The sequence below is a fragment of the Mauremys mutica genome, chromosome 3 (assembly GCF_020497125.1).
Source record: "Mauremys mutica isolate MM-2020 ecotype Southern chromosome 3, ASM2049712v1, whole genome shotgun sequence".
NCBI classification, from domain to species: domain Eukaryota; kingdom Metazoa; phylum Chordata; order Testudines; family Geoemydidae; genus Mauremys; species Mauremys mutica.
In genome coordinates, this window is record NC_059074.1 from 204,243,129 (window position 1) to 204,260,862 (window position 17,734).

Here is a 17,734-nt window from a genome sequence, read left to right on the forward strand (position 1 = left end):
GCTTTTTTTTACGTTTTTTTTTTTTTTTTAGTCATCCCTGCCGGGGCCCCGCCGAAAATGTTCGAATTGGGCCCCGCACTTCCTAAAGCCGGCCCTGTTTATATCCCTTCCAAAACGTCCTTATTTTTTTCCTATTTCCTGTGATAACACTGAATATTCCTGTTACCCACGTCCTAGCCCTTTCTGAATCCTGTTAAACTCTTGGACTCCACGATGTCTTGGGGCAATGAGTTCCACAGACTAATTGTGCATTGTGAGAAAAGTATTGCCTTTGGTCAGTTTCCAATGTGCATTATTTCCATTTCTTCAAGTGTCCTTTTTCTCTTGCATTTTGTCCTGTTAAATAGCTTACTGGACTTTTTTATTTAGATGTTTCCAACTGCTGTACGGTTTTTCTGGTTGAAATCGCACCTTGCAACTAGGCTGCAGCTTTGAAAGGGTCCAGCTCTTCTCCCTTCCCTTCCTCCCCTTGCCTTTTCGTGAGAAATTCATTCCTGATCTCATCCCAGACCTAAATCCCTTATTCTCTTCTGGTCCCAAGCAGATGCTGTCAATCACATCGTATTCTGATGCGGTTTTTATATGTAGACAACTAGAAAGTGGGATGAGACCATCACAACTATTTCAGTTCTGGCCAGAAGCAATTGTTTGAATTGGTGCAAAGCTGCAGCAACTGGCCATGAAAAGTGAGGCTGATGTCACCGTACACTTTTAAATAACACCTCCAACTGGGTATGTGCAGTTTTAATTCTCTGCGTTGGTGCTGGTGACAGTCAGAAACAACTAGGGTCACTCTGATGGTTTTTACATTTCACAGACAGTCCTTAGCAGAATCATAGCCCTATTATTTACCATTACTGCACGTCCTGATGAGCCTTTGTGCAAATATATCCCACTTAGGAGCACCAATTAAATGTGCGATTGATGATACCTGGAGTAACTACATGCACCATTCCTATAAGGACCACACCCCCATTCGGACTATTTATATGCTAGAAGCACCCAGAGGACTCATCTAAGATGAGAAGCCCTCCAAACACAGAGGAAGAGATCCCCGGCCCCAGAGAACTCCCCATCTAAAGAGATGAGGCAAACGAATGGCGAGAGGGAAGCGGCTGGCCCAATATCACACCCCAGGTCAGTGGTAGAACTGGGGATAGAACCTCTGTCCATCTCCTGATTCTCAGGCTATGTCTTCACTAGAAACACTGCAGCTGCTTGTGGGAGGCGGTCCCCCCTTGCTGGAGTTAATCCACCTCCAGGAGAGGCAGCACTCGGGCAATGGGAGAATTCTTTTGTCGACCTAGTGCTGTCTCCGCCGGGGGTTGGGTCGGTTTAACTACATCGCTCGGGGGTGGATTTTTCACCCCCCTGAGCGACGTAGCTGGGTCAGCCTAACTGTCTTGCATAGACCTGGCATTAATCAGATGCCCTCCTAGGTCCTGCCTCCCAAAGACGTGGCGCCATCGCAAAATCAGCGAGTCAGAGTCTCCTGCCAGCCCAGCTCCATTCATGGACGGGCATGATTCCCTGAAGCAGTGGCAGATTGCAACACGACCAAAGTGATGAGGAGCACCCAAAGGTGCTGCCAAAGTGAGAGGAGCACCCAAATATCTGAGCGTCTTCAGGAGCACTGGCTGCCGACCGTCAAACCAGTGTGATTCTTCTCTGCTTTTCTCTAAGTCACCTCTTAAGGGACAACAAATCCCTGCTCCCCCTAAGTCTTTTCCCATACCAGGGGTAGCCCCTAACCTCTGCCCCAGGAGCGGATTCCGGTCTAGCACTGCTGAGGGTCACATTACCCCTCATTACTAGTTCCACATGTGATGTTAATGACGCCCCATCCCTTCGTAATCCTTTCTCTCTGACTCTGCCCCTGAGTTCAAAGCCAGTAATGTACAGTGAGCCCGTTTGTAAGCATGGCACCCTGCTGGAGGCGTCTGGTCTGGTGCCTCCCAACTGGAAAAGAACATTGTCCCTTCAGAAGCATCTTTATCAGCTAGGGACAAAGCCACCATAGGCGGCAGGTTTGTATAATTTTTGGTGGGGCCCAAAATGGTGGTGCCCCCCCGCTCCCGCCCTGTAAGCCGATATAAAATGAAGCTACAACGTGTCAGCGCCACAAGATTACAAGGGTCAATTAAAAGTGGAAAGTCAGAAGCAGCACTTGCCTACTTCAATATACGGTATTATATTTTGTTGCATCTGTTGTGATGAAGTGGGAATGTTCTTAATATTTTCTCTGAATACTGTGTGGGTGCCTCAGTTTCCCCTGCAAGATGCCAACTGAAGGTGTTGGGGACAAAGAGATCAGGTGGCCTCCTTGTCCAGAAGAGACACAGAGGCCAGAGGAGGGAGTGTCAGTTTGGAGCTGGCTGGGGAAATTGGGAGAGACCCAGAACTTGGTTCTGGGCTCCCCACCCCCCAAGATGGACCTGACAGAGGGGTTCTGTTTTCTGTACCAACAAGCTCTGTTTAAACTGTGTTCCCGTCATCTAATAAACCTTCTGTTTTACTGTCTGGCTGAGAGTCACATCTGACTGCAGAGTTGGGGTGCAGCGACCTCTGGTTGCCCCAGGACCAGCCTGGGCAGACTCACTTTGGAAAGTGCATGACGTGGAAGGGCATGCTGAATGCTCCGAGGTCAGACCCAGGAAGGTGTAAGCTTCTTGCCCTGGAGACAGTATGCTCCGAGAGAGGAGGCTCCCCCAGAGTCCTGACTGGCTTTGTATGGAGATGTTCCAAAGCATCACAGCATCCCCTTCCACACCGTGCACTTCCCAGAAGTCCGCACAGGCACTGACACTCCCTCCTCCGCCTTTGTCTCTTTTCCAGGCATTAGGAGGCCACCTGATCTCTCTGTTCTCCAACACCTTCAGTTGGCACCTTGCAGGGGAAACTGATTTGGGAGAAATGAAGTAAAAGCTGCCCAAACCGAGCTTGAGCACTCCTGAATTTTGAGGTGTTCAAATCTGGAAGGCAGGTGCTGGGGGTGGGAGAGGGCTGTGGGCTCCATGGGGGAGCATGGCAGCAACTGTCTGGAGCTGCACGGAGCCAGACACGCTGGTCTGAGTGGCACAGTAAGCAGTTTGGGGGTTGGAGAAGAGGTAGGGAGTTCCGGGGGGCAGTCAAGGGACAAGGAGCAGGGGGAGTTGGATGGGGCAGAGGTTCGAAGGGGCAGTCAGGGGACAGGCAGCAATTGGATAGGCATGGGAGTCTAAGAGGTTTATCAGGGGACAGGTAGGGGGTGCGGTCCTGGGGGGGGGAAGTTGGGTGGGGTCTCAGGAGGGGGCAGTTGGGGACAAGGAGAAGGGAGGCTTAGATAGGGGCTGAGGTCCCAAGGGGCAGTTGTCTCGGGAGGGGGTAATTGGGGAACAAGGACCAGTGGGGCTTAGATAGGGGGTGGAGGTTCTGGGGGGCAGTTGGGGCAGGGGTCTGGGGAGGGGGCAATCAGCGGACAGAGGCTGGGATTCAAAGGGCTCTGGGCTGCTGGCAGCCTCGGGGATCCCAGAGCCCTTTGAATCCCAGCCCCGGCTGGGAGTCAGAGGACTCTGGGCTGCCTGCAACCGCAGGGGAGCCCGCAGCCCTTAAAAACTCAGCCGCGGCAGGGATTTAAAGGGCTCTGGGCTGCCTGCAACCGGGGGGAGCTGAGACCCTTTTAAATCCCAGCCGCAGCCGGGAATCAGAGGGCTCTGCGCTGCCCGCTGCGGCGGGGAGCCCAGAGCCCTTTAAATCTCAGCCGCGGCTGGGATTTAAAGGGCTCTGGGCTGCCTGCACCCGCGGGGAGCACAGAGCTTTTAAAATCCCAGCCGCGGCCGGGAATCAGAGGGCTCTGGGCTCCCCGCCGCAGCAGGCAGCCCAGAGCCCTCTGATTCCCGGCCGCGGCTGGGATTTAAAAGGCTCTGGGCTGCCCGCCGCGGCGGGGAGCCCAGAGCCCTCTGATTCCCCGCCGCGGCTCGGATTTAAAAGGCTCTGGGCTCCCCGCGGTTGCAGGCAGCCCAGAGCCCTTTAAATCCCAGCCGCGGCCGGGAATCAGAGGGCTCTGGGCTGCCTGCTGCAGCGGGAAGCCCAGAGCCCTCTGATTCCCGGCCGCGGCTGGGATTTAAAAGGCTCTGGGCTGCCCGCCGCGGCGGGGAGCCCAGAGCCCTCTGATTCCCGGCCGCGGCTCGGATTTAAAAGGCTCTGAGCTCCCCGTGGTTGCAGGCAGCCCAGAGCCCTTTAAATCCCAGCCGCGGCCGGGAATCAGAGGGCTCTGGGCTGCCTGCTGCGGCGGGGAGCCCAGAGCCCTCTGATTCCCGGACGCGGCTGGGATTTTAAAAGCTCTGTGCTCCCCGCGGTTGCAGGCAGCCCAGAGCCCTCTGATTCCGGCCGCGGCTGGGATTTAAAAGGCTCTGGGCTGCCCGCCGCAGCGGGAAGCCCAGAGCCCTCTGATTCCCGGCTGCGGCTGGGATTTAAAAGGCTCTGCGCTCCCCGCGGTTGCAGGCAGCCCAGAGCCCTTTAAATCCCAGCCGCGGCCGGGAATCAGAGGGCTCTGGGCTGCCTGCTGCGGCGGGGAGCCCAGAGCCCTCTGATTCCCGGCCGCGGCTGGGATTTTAAAAGCTCTGTGCTCCCCGCGGGTGCAGGCAGCCCAGAGCCCTTTAAATCCCAGCAGCGGCTGAGATTTAAAGGGTTCTGGGCTCCCCGCCGCAGCGGGCAGCCCAGAGCCCTCTGATTCCCGGCCCCGGCTGGGATTTAAAAGGCTCTGGGCTCCCCGCGGTTGCAGGCAGCCCAGAGCCCTCTGATTCCCGGCCGCGGCTGGGATTTAAAGGGCTCTGGGCTCCCCGCCGCAGCGGGAAGCCCAGAGCCCTCTGATTCCCGGCTGCGGCTGGGATTTAAAAGGCTCTGGGCTCCCCGCGTTTGCAGGCAGCCCAGAGCCCTTTAAATCCCAGCCGCGGCCGGGAATCAGAGGGCTCTGGGCTGTCTGCTGCGGCGGGCAGCCCAGAGCCTTTTAAATCCCAGCCGCGGCCGGGAATCAGAGGGCTCTGGGCTGTCTGCTGCGGCGGGCAGCCCAGAGCCTTTTAAATCCCAGCCGCCGCCGGGAATCAGAGGGCTCTGGGCTGCCTGCAACCGCGGGGAGCCCAGAGCCTTTTAAATCTCAGCCGCTGCTGGGATTTAAAGGGCTCTGGGCTGCCTGCAACCGCGGGGAGCCCAGAGCCTTTTAAATCCCAGCCGCCGCCGGGAATCAGAGGGCTCTGGGCTTCCCGCTGCAGCAGGCAGCCCAGAGCCCTCTGATTCCCCGCGGCGGCTGGGATTTAAAGGGCTCTGGGCAGCCCTGGCGGCGGCGGCGGCAGCGGCGGGGGGGCGCTCCAAGCAGGGGAGAAAAAACATTGGTGGGGCAGAGCCCCTGCTTGGGATTTATTCATGGGGCTAAAGCCCCAGAGCCCCATATAAGTCGGCGCCTATGAAAGCCACAACTAGTGAGGCTTATTTCAAGGTGTGGGGGCCAGAGGGGGTATGCTTGGGGTGAAAGTACCTAGGATTTCACTGCCCTACTTCCTACTAAAAACATTTGTACAAATGTGATTTGCTGGGCTGAGTCCTGAGCCCCGCTCCAGCCCCTTTGTGCTGCAGCGGAAGGCAGGCAGACCCAGCCAGCTGAGGATTCCCCTGGTGCGTGGGAGTCTCCAGTTGGCATGGCTGCAGTCATGGCATAGCTGGCTCCTGTGCCACCCCGACTGCAGGACAGGAACAATTAGCAACTACTGAGTTTAGGGCCTGATCCAAAGCCCACTGAAGCCAGTAAGTGACTCCAATAGGCATTCATAGATTCACAGATTCCAAGGCCAAAAAAGGACCGTTGCGATCACAGTCTGACCTCCTGTATAGCACAGGCCAGAGAACTGCCCCAAAATAATTCCTAGAACAGATCATGTAGAAGAACATCTAATCCTGATTTAAAAGTGATCAGTGATGGAGAAGCCACCATGACACTTGGTAAATTATTCCAATGGTTAATTACCCCAACTATTAAAACTTTGTGTGTTATTTCCAGCCAGAATTTGTCTTGCTTCAGCTTCCAGCCATTGGATGGTGTTAGATCTTTCACTGCTAGGCTGAAGAGCCCATTATCAAATATCCGTTCCCCATGTAGATACTTACAGCCTGTGATCAAGTCACCCTGAACCTTCTCTTTGTTAAGGTAGATTGAGCTCCTGGAGTCTATCACTATACGGCAGGTTTTCTAATCCTTTAGTCATTCTCGTGGCTCTTCTCTGAACCCTCTCCAATTTATCAACACCCTTCTTGAATTGTGGGCACCAGAACTGGACACAATACTCCAGCAGTGGTAGCACCAGTGCACTGGATCAGGTACTTAGAGAGTGACGGGACTGAAAAACTGCACTTCTGACTAAATGTTCGATTAAACCTTCAGGCAGGAGCCAGACTGGTCTAAGGACCGTGACACACATCTCCAATCAGTGCTGTCGCATCTTGCTAGTGTAAGGTCAGAGACAGAACTGTTAGCGTACAGTCTCGTAACTGGATTCGCTCCCGAAGGCATTTACTGTCTGAGATCAAAGAGAGAAAAAGCAATTTTGATAATAGAAGGAAGAAGAGGAAAATGGGTAGCTGACGGCTACATCCATAAATGTTCTATTACTATCATTTGTTTTACAGGAGCAATTAAGGGTGAGGCTCCGATGCAGTAGGTGCTGTTCAGACACATCGTAAGAGACTGTCCCTGCCCCAGTGAGATTAAAATTCAATATTTTCGTGGAATCAACGTCAAGATGGCAGGGAAGCGCGTGGGGAAGCAAAATAATTTGAAAATGTTGTTCAATTTTTGGAGCTAAATCCTCAGTTGATGCAAATCCGCAGTGGAGTTATGCTGATTTACACCCACGGAGGATATGGCCAGACGTCTTTCCCCTGGTGCACAGAAAACAAGCCCTGCTATTGAAGAGGGGCTGTCAAAGGTCAATGGGTCTCGTGGATTGCCTAGTACATCTCGCCACAGCAGAGATGAGAATGAGTGACTGTTTTGCGCAAACAGATGTGATGAAAGAAATGAAAAAAATATGCTAATCAAGAGCACTTTCTGCTAATTATGGTAATGCTACTTCTGCATGGCATCCCAAAATAGTGGCTCTATTCTCAGCGCCTGAGAGAGACTCCAGGGCTTTCACGTTTTTCCTGGATGCTGCAGCCAGGCGTGGTGCCAGAGTCTTATAGGACTGGGGCTGCTCTCCCCTTCTCCCCCCCCCCCCGGCCCTGCCCCGCCCCGTCACTCCCCACCAACACACAAAAAGGACACTGGTCTAAACACACTGATTAAATGAATCAGCTAAAAGGCACTCCAAGTGCATCATGTGACCAGGCTGTAATCCTAAAGAAAGAAGATGGAGAGAAAGGCAGGTCTTATGTTTAGCCCTTTGGATTGGAATGCAAGTGAGCTGGATTCAATTTCTGCTTCTTAAAATCCCTATGTGATCTTGGGCAAGTCACTTCCTGTGCGTGTGCCTCACTCCCCTCCCCCCCCCCCCCGTGAAGCGGGCGTGGTACTTCGGGTCAGGCTGTAAGCTCTTGGGAGCATGGGCTGCCTCTTCTTTTGTACGGTGTTTAGTACCCCTAGGTGCTACGCTAATGTCAATATTAATAAAACTCATCCCAACACACATCCAGTACAGGGTCAAGTGATTTAGCTGCATGTCTCCCGTTAATGTTAGTGGATTGTAAATGGTTAAATCTTTCTGCCCTGCCCGGAATATTCCCCCAGTTTTGCAAAGTAATAATAATGGGGGAATTTATTAGAGTTGCCACCTTTCTAATTGGTGGTCACTGGACCCACAAGGCCCCGCCCCACTCTGCCTCTTCCCCCTGCTTTGCCTCGTCCCTGGGGGCCCCACCCCCTTCGCTGTCTCTTCCCCCCCCAGATAAAAAAAACCTGGACATCAGGACTTGTCAAACGGCGCCCGGACATACAAGCCGAAACCCGGACTGTCCGGGTGAAAAGTGGACAGGTGGCAACCCTAGAATTTATCTCGTGCCCTTCATCTACTGAAACTGCTCTACAAATTGATTTCCAAACCCTGGGTCACATTCTAAACCCAACTTAGAGGGAGGGAGAGCTCAGTGGTTTGAGTATTAGCCTGCTAAACCTGGGGTTGTGGGTTCAATCCTGGAGGGGGCTGCTTAGGGATCTGGGGCAAAATCAGTACTTGGTCCTGCTAGTGAAGGCAGGGGGCTGGACTCCATGACCTTTCGGGGTCCCTTCCAGCTCTCTGAGATAGGTATAGCTCCAATTATTATTATTAAACTACACCTGTGCAGCCCATTGATGTCACAGATGTAAGGGGACCTCTGTGCATAAGCATCTTGTCACTCAACACTGCAAAGCAACCTCCCCTTCCGTACCGAGCAGCAACGCTGTACAACTGTGCACAGCAGAAAATAAAGAAGACCTTGGTCAGCGGACCCCAGAGGAGGCACTGTACATAGGTAGCATATACTCCCCTAGCGTTCTGCCAGGACACCTCCTGATTTTGCATAACAAAAATGCCCTGGAGCTCTGTATTAGCAACAACTTGTCAAGGCCTCTGGTTGACACCTCATCTATAAAACAACACTCACAGCACGGCAGGACTGAACCACCCCTCAATCTGCTTCTTGCAGTGGCTTGGGCGGAAGGTTTCCCATTATCACATGGCTTTTGATCTGTGGCAGGCCGGGGATAGTCCATACCCCAGGTCCAGTACAGAAAACTCCCACAGTGGGATTATTGTTACATTGAACATTCCCCTGGTTTTGTCTAGCCCCATATTGCTTCTTATCTTTGTTTCCTTTCTTCTTGGGGGTCTTTATGTCCTGGGGTATTCTGAGAAATCACATCCTAAGCCTCTGGCTGCGCCTGTCAATTACATTTCCCTGCTCTTGGAGCACAGCACTCTTGCTTGATTATGCTAATTGTCTTTGGCACATTAGTTCCTATTAGCTTGCACGTTATTTATCTCGAAGCCAGACCCTAAATGATCTGCCCTGAATCTCTGCTGCCGCTGATTGATTGCAACAGCCACAGAACTCTTGCAATCAGGGCTGCTCCAAAGCTGGCCTCATGGAAACCTGTCATGTCCTCAGCTGGAATAAATCAGGGCAGCTCCAGTGGAGTGTCAAGGGAGCTAGCTGATTTATACCAGCGGGGAGGATCAGGCCCACTGCCTCAAGGACACTGCAGGGAAAGCTGCATCTTGTGGAAGATTCCCACCACTGGATGCTGTCCCTTTAAGAAATACCTTTACTGGAGGGTCACAAGGTGAGATTGATTTTCTCCCTTTATGGTTCACAACTAGTTCATCCCACATAACATCTTCTCGCCTCAGGAATTCCCAGGTTTAATTTAATGCCCACGCCCCTGGCCACAAGTTTAACTGAGCCCACCTGCTGCTTCTGCTAGGCCTGCAGGAACCTTTCCCCTGCCGTCTTGGCACTTGTGACCTGTACATCCTACCAGCCACCCCACTGCAGGATGGTAACTTGTATGAATTGAATTTTCATTTGATTTTTTACTTTCTTTATTGGTTTGGACAAATACATCCTACCAGGTGTTTCTCCTCACTCTTTGTTATCAGACTAGTCATCCATAACAGTGGTAACATTTTCCCAACAGTGGGCAGTCCCACCAAACATTGATTGGTGCCCAGAAGGAAATACTTTTTCACACAATGCACAACTAGCCTGTGGAACTCATTGCCACAAGATATCATTGAAACCAAGAACATAATAGGGGACAGAAAAGGAATTGGAGAGACAGTGTTGACTAGTGGATAGAGCACTGGAATGGGACTCAGAAGAGCTGGGTTCTGTTTCCAGCTCTAACACTGGCCTTCTAGGCGACCTTAGGCAAATCACTTCCCTGCCCTGTGCCTCAGTTTCCCCATCTGTAAAATGGTGATAATGTTACTGACCTCTTTTGTGAAACACTTTGAGATCTGTGGATGAAAAGCACTTGATAAGCTATATTAATTATCATTATATGATTAAAAAGAATTTCTAGGGTTATAATAATACATAACCAAAAAAACTCAAGAGTTTTGGCAGGACTATAAACCCACATGCTTCAGGCCTTAAACCAACCTCTAACTAATGGGAGTCAGGAGGAAACTTTCTTTGGGAGCAGATTATCCCATTACTATCTCCCGCATTTTTTCTTGTACCTTCCTTGAAGCAATTTGTAGTAGATGGCCCCCTGGTCTGATTCTGTGCGGCAGCGATTAATGATTATTATTATTGTTATTCATTTGTATTATGGTAGCACCTGGGAGCCCCAGTCATGAACCAAGACCTCATTGTGCTGTGCACACACAGAATAAAAAGATAGTCCCTATCCCAAGCCGCTTAAGTACAAAACCTTTTGAGGGAGTAGGGAGAGGGGGAAGATTCTCTTTATATGGCTCTATTCCTCCAGTGACACTCATGTTAACTACCCCCAGAGTTATTCCTAGAGAAGATTTAACTGGGACAAGCTGGACCAGGGCGCACATTACAAACTTTGGTGCTCTAAGCTAGAGAAGTGGAGGGGGTATCTGTGCCTCACCAGCCTTCCTGCTGATGGGGTAAACCTCCCTCTCTGGTCCAGCCAGAGGAGGAAATCCGATCAACTGTGAATCTGTGCTGGCCCCAAGGAGTCAGGCCCAGATCCTCCCATCAGATCCAAGGTGCCTAAATCTCTGTGAGGATCTGGGCCTGAGGGGCCCACGGTGTTTAAGGCTGGCTCTGCTGCCAACCTGCAATGTTTGTTCCTGTCCTCGTGTAGCCAAGAAAGCAACGTCAGGTGAAGAGAATTCAGCACTGTGCCTGTGAAAACAAACCTAGCCGACTGGAGAGCGGCCCTGATCTGTGAAGTCATGCAGCGCCGAAGCTTAAACAAACGAGAAGAAGAGCGAAAGGGAAGTGTATTCTCCGTGGTAAAAGCAGTGCTGAAAGTTCACAGCCAGACCCCTGAAAGAGTGGGCACATGTACCAACCCTGGTACGTAACCAAGCAACTGTTCGATGCCATGTCGCAGCGACCCGGCAACAACTGCCCAAGGTGATGGCACGAAGGGAAGGTTTGCTGCATCTGAGGGGGAAATGAAAGGAGTCGGAGCTGGGCACACCTTGTTAATTAGGAAACACAGAAGGTAGAAATAAACCTTCTTGCAGGGATGTCAGATCCAATCATTAGAACCAGTGCACCTGAGCCGGCGACATCAGACGCTGCGTGAGAAGACAACGAAAGGTGCAAGCAGATCCCTGAACCTGCGTGGACCCCTGGGGGTGATGCACTGGATCATGGCAGGATCGTGGCCTCAGTGACTGAGTGACCTTTGAACAGACAAACGGCTCCATCTTGCAGATGAAGGATCCATGCAGGATAGGACTGCAACTCCCACTGCTGCCTCCAACTGTCTGATACTGCAGCAGGGAGGAAGGGTGGCTACGCTCCCTTGAATGCTGCACTACATGGGGGGCTTCTGGACTCCCCTTAATTAATGAGCAAGCAAGCAGCTAAAAGTTCACCCTATAACTTTGATCCAGATGTCATTCAGGAAGACACACCAGGGAATGAACTCCCCGCCCCCAACCGACACCAGAGATTATTCCATCAGCATAGCATAGTCATCAGCCACACAATTCCACCTCTATGCTCAAAGCGGCCCCTGGTGACTGATCAACATCTGCATTGGAGGCGGCTGCCGCTCTGTGTTTCCAACCAAGCCACCCAGCTGGGGAGGGAAGTAAGAAGGAATCGAATCAGGTGAGTAAATAAACAAAGCTTTGTACAATGAGGAGGTTAAAACAGGATAAGTTATTTTATAGCCCCAAGCCTCTGGCTGCTAGCTAGGGAGGCTTTGGCAAGCCCTGTTGCTTAGTGCTGGTGCATTTCCAGATCTCGCCACTTGATTTATTAGTTTACTTAAAATCATGCACGTCTCAGGGAGATACTTTTAGGCCTGCGCTTGCAATGAGCAAGGCTCCGTGGGGAGGCAGGGTTTTTGCTCATGGAGATTTCGTTGTGGGATAAGGGCCACGATCCTCATGCCACGCCCCACATTAGTCACACCCAAAGCAGCATTCCCAGCCAATCTAGCCACTCGGAATTTCTTTTCTAACACTGGAGCGTGTCTTACAAGCCTTGTGTTTTGCTATGGGAAAAATCTCTAGGGGCAGTCATGGAATAAAGGTTTTAGAATGTGACTTGTTCGGGGCATGGGCTCTTTTGGTAGGATTGTATAGCACTGACCATGATTTGGCTGCTATAGAAATACACAAATAAAATAAATAATCATTAAGAAAACTTAGCAGAAATGTTAATACAAGCAACTCTTGTAGGATTTGAATGCACTATATTAGCCAGAGAAAGACAGATACATTACCTAGGAGGCTATATAATGCTCTATGCACAAGGAGTTGAGAGGTATAGCCTAGTGCATTTAACTTCCCTAGTTTGTCCCTTTTGAGCTCCTGTAGCCAGCAACCACCCCCTACCCCTTATAAAAGCAGGAGCCTTGGCTTTTTGCTATTTCCTTGCTTGCTGGCTGTTCCTTCTGCTCCTTGGCTCCTGGTGTGTTTTGCAAGTGGTTTCTGCTTTTTGGTTCAAGAAGTGACTGGTCTATAAGGGCAGTGGAAACTCCTACTACTGGTTGCAATTTAGTCTGGCGTAGGGTGTTGTGATGGAGGATTAGGAGGGGTAGATAAACAACTGTTGTATCAGATAACTGGCTCCTTGTGTCTACTCATGCTGGTGGGTGGTGCACCTATCTAGGGTTTTTAGGACTATTGGTTTAATTATAACCTTGAATGTCTATGTGGCTCCCATCTTTAGAAAATGCACCGTGTCTGTTGTGCTGAAACTGTGCCAGGCAACAATCATGGGGCAGATCATGTCCTCCTCTGGCACAATCTGGTGTGGGGCCTGGGAGAGGAAACCCCTGTGAATTCTCCCTTGTAAATCTTCCTCTGACTCTGGGTCTGGAGGGGGCTGCCTTGCTCTGCCTGGAACCAACTGGGGAGCCAGCCTCCAAATCCTGTGGCTCTGGAGATGTCTCTGCTCCCCCAGCTCCCTGCCAGGGCGACCGTAGGGTAGACCTGACGAGACACCCCTCCATGCCGTGGGGAAAGGGTTTCAGTGAGTAACGGGCTAACACAGCTGGGGCCTCTGTTGCCCTTGCAGCAGATTTCCTGCCGAGGGCTGTGAACAGATCGCTACGGGGTCCCTTCCCACACAGGCTGCCTTAGGTGGAAGGAGATGCCACCTCCATAATATCATCCCCTCCAGATCCTCTGCGCCCCATGCCGGGGACAGTCCAACGCCCTCCTCTTTGCCTTCCCGTGAGTCCCCTCCCCTCCACACAAGTCCTTGAGCTTCCACCTCCCGGCACTGAAATCAAGAAGGTGGCGGAGAAGCCCAAGGGCGGGGTGCTCGTCTGCGAAGGGGAAACGGCAACCTTCTTTCTCCCTTATTCCCCACCAGAGCTATCCCCTCGCTGCCCCGTGCCCCAGGGCAGGTGGTGTTTGGGCCTGGCCTTGCACGTGAGGTCAATGGGAGTGACTCAGTGCAGGAGTGAGCCCGTGACTGGCCCAGCCAAGGCCCGACTCCGCAAAGAGCTCGGGTTCCCACAGCTCTGAAGAGAGGGGGCGGTGGTGGCATTGGGAGCTGAGCACTGACTGAGGGGCCCAAATGGCAACCTCTCCACCATCAGCCCAGCCTGCAGCTGCTGAGCCCAGCTGGCAACGGTGCCTGAGCTTCTGAAGTGCTCAGCACCCGCTGTCATCAATGCTCAGTGATTCTGCAAGTCAGGCCCTGATGCATGAATGAATGGAGGGGGGTTGGGCTAAACCCCTCTACTTGTTACTTGAAAATATCCCCTTTCTGGGGGTAGGGACGCGGTGTAACCTGCTGTAGCTGTATTGACGGGTTTGATTTCTGTTGCACCGCACTGTCCAATATTTCTAACTGCAGGAGTGTTCCTAGCTGCTCAGTGCTCGCCCTGGGGCCCGCAGCCACGTTCCCATCGGCTGCGATCAGGACTCTCTCAGTGGAGAAACTGCAGGCCGCTAAAACCCAGGCCGAGCAACAGGCCTCTTCCCGTGGCACGGGGCAGTGATGTCATAGGGACGGGGGTTCCAGAAGCCTGTGGCAGTTGAAGTCTGCCAGGGCGTATCCAGCCCAGGCCATGGTGGGGAGGGAGGTGTACTCACAAACCTGACGTTTGGGCCTGGGAAGCACCCACTGCTGCCGCTTCTCCCTCAAGGCCTCTAAAGCCCAAGGTGTGTGAGAAGGTAGAGAAGTGGCCCCAGTCTCTCTGGCTTGCTTTCGCCACCGTCCCCTTTCTGCAGATGGCTTCTCTCCATCAGACCAGCTGGGCAGGTGACGGGAACTGACAGGCAGGGATGATGGTGCTATGCTAGAATTGGCAGCAGGAACTAGCTAGCCAGCTGAGCCCTGGGTTCTGCCCTGTGGTGCAGGATGGGCCAGGACTCTGCTACTCTTCTCTGTGGGGTCATGCAGCTCATTAGATGCTGAGCTCGCCTGCACACGGGGGAAATCAATGCCCGGTTTATCAGCAGCGGTGCCGCTGCGCTGATGCTACCAGCCTCTGAGCAGCTTGTCACGACTGGGCGGTATAAATGCATAAACCCCATCTACGCTGTTGGTGGCAACAATGCAACTGCACCGGGGCTGGAAAACGTGCGCTGGTTTTCCCCGTGTAGCTATAGAAGGATGCGTCTTGATCGAAGCAAAAAGTCTCAAAAGTGGCCCCTGACTTTGGATGCCTTGATGCTCCGATGTGAGCCTGACTTTTCAGACGTGCTGCTGAGCCGGAAGACTCAGCAAAACGTTATTACAAGTTAGATATCAAGTTAGGTGTAACCTAGAGTCTCTCTCTCTTTTTTTTTTTTTTTAAATGAGATAGAAAATGAAGTTTATACAGGACAGAAATTGCTCAGTCAACAGGGAGCAAGGGCCTTATCTGGGAGGTGTCTGAGGCATTCCTGGTGCACCGCTGGTGCCCAAATGCGGGGTGCTAAAGACCCAAATGAGGGACACGCCAACTATTCATGCAACGATGCACCTTCGGTATCCAACTCTCTAACCATAGGTTCATGCTTATTTACTCCTGATGTTAATAAGCTTCAGCCATCAAAGCAGGGAGGCGGGGAGTCGGCTTTGTACGGAACGTGGCTCACGTTGGGATTAAGACGAGGGAGGGATGCTTAGGGGGACGCTTGTTCTGTGGGACGGCTGGTCTTCCAGGGGGACTCTGAGAGGTGGGATATCCGCATTGGCCTTTGATTGTTCTTTGCCTCCTTCTCGCGCTGCCGCTGGTGCAGATCATGGCGACCAGAACTCAGAAGTTCAAAGCGTTTGTGTCTGAGCCGATGGGCGATAAGGACGTTACGGCAGTGGATGGCATTAACGACGAGCTTGGGCTAAAATTAGCCGCAAAGGGTTTTGACAAGGTAACCATGTTTTCCTCCCACTCCTTCCCAGCCTCTGTTCTATTTATGGGGACTGGGAAGGGACTTGATTTTAAGAAGACTGTTCTGGTGATTTTGCTCTTGTGACAGTTTCTCCTGCTATTATGGTCTTAAAGGCACTTCATTACCATCACTTAATCTAAACTCTGCAGGGTAGTTGTGCTGAATTATTCAAAGGCGCAAGACTGAATGTTGTTCAAAGGGGCAAACTCAAATCTCTTCAATCTTAAACTGAATGCATCAGGACAGTTCTTTACAGTCCATCCGGAAATATTCAAACCATGCCTTTGGGGGTTTTTTTAAACCCATTTTTCTCCCTGTTGCAGAATTTGTTTGTAAGAAAGCCACAAGGACTTCCCATGGGAGGGTGGGAGTACAGAATTAAAAATATATATGTCATGCATTCGTTATGGTGAGTCTGGCAGCAGCTAAGCTAAAGAAGTTTGAGCTATTAAGTTCCTAGTGCTGGCTTGGGAAATTCCATCACTGGGGAAACCGACGCCTCTGCTTTCTTACTACCTTCCTTGAACGCTGGTTAGCCATCTGCCCCATAGGGAAAACATTTTTCCACCTCTAGGCCAGTTAACCTTTTGTGCGTGTTGGTTGAAAGGAAGTGAACAGAAGGGGTGTGGGAAGATCTGTGTAGATTTCAAGAAGAGCAAACCCTGCTCCACCTGTCTGTGTTGGGGATCAGTTTTGTGTAACTACTGGATCCTGTCTGCACCTGTAGCATTGCTACAAAGTCAAGTAGTTAGGGCAGGACAGACCGCTATGGTCACTGCATGTGTGGCCTTCTCTCCTCCTAGTACACGTGCATCAGCTTGGTTACCATGGGATGCAAGGGAAGCAAGTCAGACAGCAACAGATACATGATGCCACCTTCTTTTGTTAAGCTGTAGTAACCAGGTGACGGCAGGGTCTGAGCGGTGCTGCTGATCAGGTAATGGGCACCTCGTAGTGCCTGGTCCATTTCCTGCTGGAGTTCTGATGGGACGACTGCAGAACCCGTCAGCTAACTCCTTTGGCAGACAGTGACTGTCAAGGCAGGTCCGTGTTTAGGCCCAACAACCCTGAACCTGTCCTTGTCTTTTCCAATAGCTAACCTCTCAGGCTGCAAGCAAAACGGGTAAGAGTGGATTGAAGTGGGGACCAGTTCCTGGCTGATTCACCCCCAGCACAAAAGTTAGGACAGACCCTGTTCCAGTGGCTATGGGGTGGAGTTAGCCTGAGGCTGACCAGACAGCAAGTGTGAGAAATCAGGGCAGAGGGTGGGGGTAATAGGAGCCTATATAAGAAAAAAACCCAAATAATCGGGACTGTCCCTATAAAATCGGGACATCTGGTCACCATAGATAACCTGCAACAGCCTCGCGTCATGAAAACAGCCTCTTTCGAAGGAGCCGGTCAGACAAGGCCCGAGGCTGCACTGCACACGGTAGTAGCGCTGATACTACCCCGGAGAAAGGAAATGAAGAGAGGGGCTCCTCTTTTAATGGTGCTAGGAGCCTATCACCCCCTTGTGTCAGAGTAAACCTGGCCTCCCTCTCGTTCTGGAGAGCTGAGCACCAGGCTAAAAACGGGCACCGTTCCTTATCCTGGCAGAGCACCGCTAATGAAGTAACCGGAGGAAGAGAAGCAGTTACTTGTCTGGCAAAGCTTAGACTATAAAGTGGCCCAGAGTTTCAAATTAACCAGCTCTTCCAGGGTATGGAGTCAAATGGGTGGGCGGGGGAAATTTGTTAGCAGTGCTAACTCGTTCTGTTCCTCCCCCTAGGCATACATCCTTCTGGGCCAATTCCTCCTGTTAAAAAAGGACCATGCGGTTTTCCAAAGGTGGCTGAAAGGGGCGTATGGAGCCAGTCCGAGCCAGGCTCAGCGGTGCGCCTCCTGTCTCATGGACTGGTGCTACGCTTTCCTCTAGGGAGCTGGCTGCTCAGCCCTCATGGTGTGTTCTGCAGCCTGCAATAAAGTCTCTCCTGCCTTGAACTGTCCAGCCTCAATGTCGTCTTCTTAGATGAACAGGTTTCTATTGCCCCCAATACGAACTGTTGTATGTTCTTGTGCGGGGTGATTAAGTGGGTCAAATTCTGTCCTTCGTTATCCCTGAGCTACCCCCACTGAAGTCACTGAGAGTCTGGCCCAACAACCCCCTGCCCACGGGGCAACCTGGAACGTCTCGCTCGTAGCCGAGCTGTTCTCGCGGACCCAGGCTCAGCAGGTTAGAAAAGCACGTGCTG

The 17,734-nt window shown here is 51.9% G+C and overlaps 1 protein-coding gene across 5 annotated transcripts; it reads left to right on the forward strand.

Annotated features, from left to right (window-relative positions):
- Positions 1-11,615: 11,615 nt before the first annotated feature.
- BANF2 (BANF family member 2) lies at positions 11,616-17,475 on the forward strand. 5 transcript variants are annotated; one of them, XM_045008816.1, is made up of 3 exons: positions 11,616-11,772; positions 15,351-15,479; positions 17,272-17,475. In XM_045008816.1, exons 2-3 carry the CDS (start codon positions 15,354-15,356, stop codon positions 17,416-17,418), a joined length of 273 nt encoding a protein of 90 aa, XP_044864751.1. In that variant the 5' UTR covers positions 11,616-11,772; positions 15,351-15,353; the 3' UTR covers positions 17,419-17,475. The 5 variants fall into 5 exon arrangements, with proteins under 5 accessions (XP_044864751.1, XP_044864752.1, XP_044864748.1 ...); XM_045008817.1 differs by lacking the exon at positions 11,616-11,772 and adding an exon at positions 12,495-12,579; XM_045008813.1 differs by lacking the exon at positions 11,616-11,772 and adding an exon at positions 14,128-14,285.
- The last annotated feature ends 259 nt before the right edge of the window (positions 17,476-17,734 follow it).